The following is a 548-nucleotide window of genomic DNA, read 5'->3' on the forward strand; positions in this document are numbered from 1 at the left end:
GAGGAAAGCATCCCATGAAATAATCTCTCATTCACCCCATTCAGGTTAGTGTGAGTGCACCCCTGCCAGGAGGCTCTGAGTACAGTTTGGAATTGGATCTTAGTCATCCCATCAAGCCTTCTGAATCATCATTTAGAGTCTACACCTCTAAAGTGAGTAGGTTAACAGCCATTTATTTATTCTCAAAAGTTAAGATCTTGTTTGGTGAATTAGTATGCAAGGTACCAGAGTCTTGATCCAGATTTTGATTAATTTTCATATCTGAGAATTAGCGGATAGTAAAGTGTTTCTTTGCAGATTCTCAAAATATATGGTGTAGTTTCAGGGGGAAAAATTTCCCCCAGGGTTGAGCATGGGAAATTTAAAAAAATTTCCGTTAAAATCTCATGTCCGTCTGGAAATGCCCTATAGATCATATGGAATGCACTTTGTCCAACATAGCATCATGAGCAACATTTCATCAATAATGACAATTGCCATTATGCTCACAACCAATATTGATAACAGTTGCCATTGTGCTCATAACCAATGTTAACCTGATGCTGCCA

At 38.3% G+C, this 548-nt stretch overlaps 1 protein-coding gene across 1 annotated transcript in view; it reads left to right on the forward strand.

Annotated features, from left to right (window-relative positions):
- The window catches only part of LOC119592105 (protein SGT1 homolog), a gene marked incomplete in the record, with an annotated part of 11,351 nt that overhangs the window by 7,025 nt on the left and 3,778 nt on the right, over positions 1–548 (forward strand). Inside the window, 1 exon segment of the mRNA XM_037940924.1 lies at positions 45–152. Within this exon segment, the coding sequence (XP_037796852.1) occupies positions 45–152 (108 nt within the window).

Source organism: Penaeus monodon, chromosome 29, assembly GCF_015228065.2.
Source record: "Penaeus monodon isolate SGIC_2016 chromosome 29, NSTDA_Pmon_1, whole genome shotgun sequence".
In the NCBI taxonomy this organism is placed as follows: domain Eukaryota; kingdom Metazoa; phylum Arthropoda; class Malacostraca; order Decapoda; family Penaeidae; genus Penaeus; species Penaeus monodon.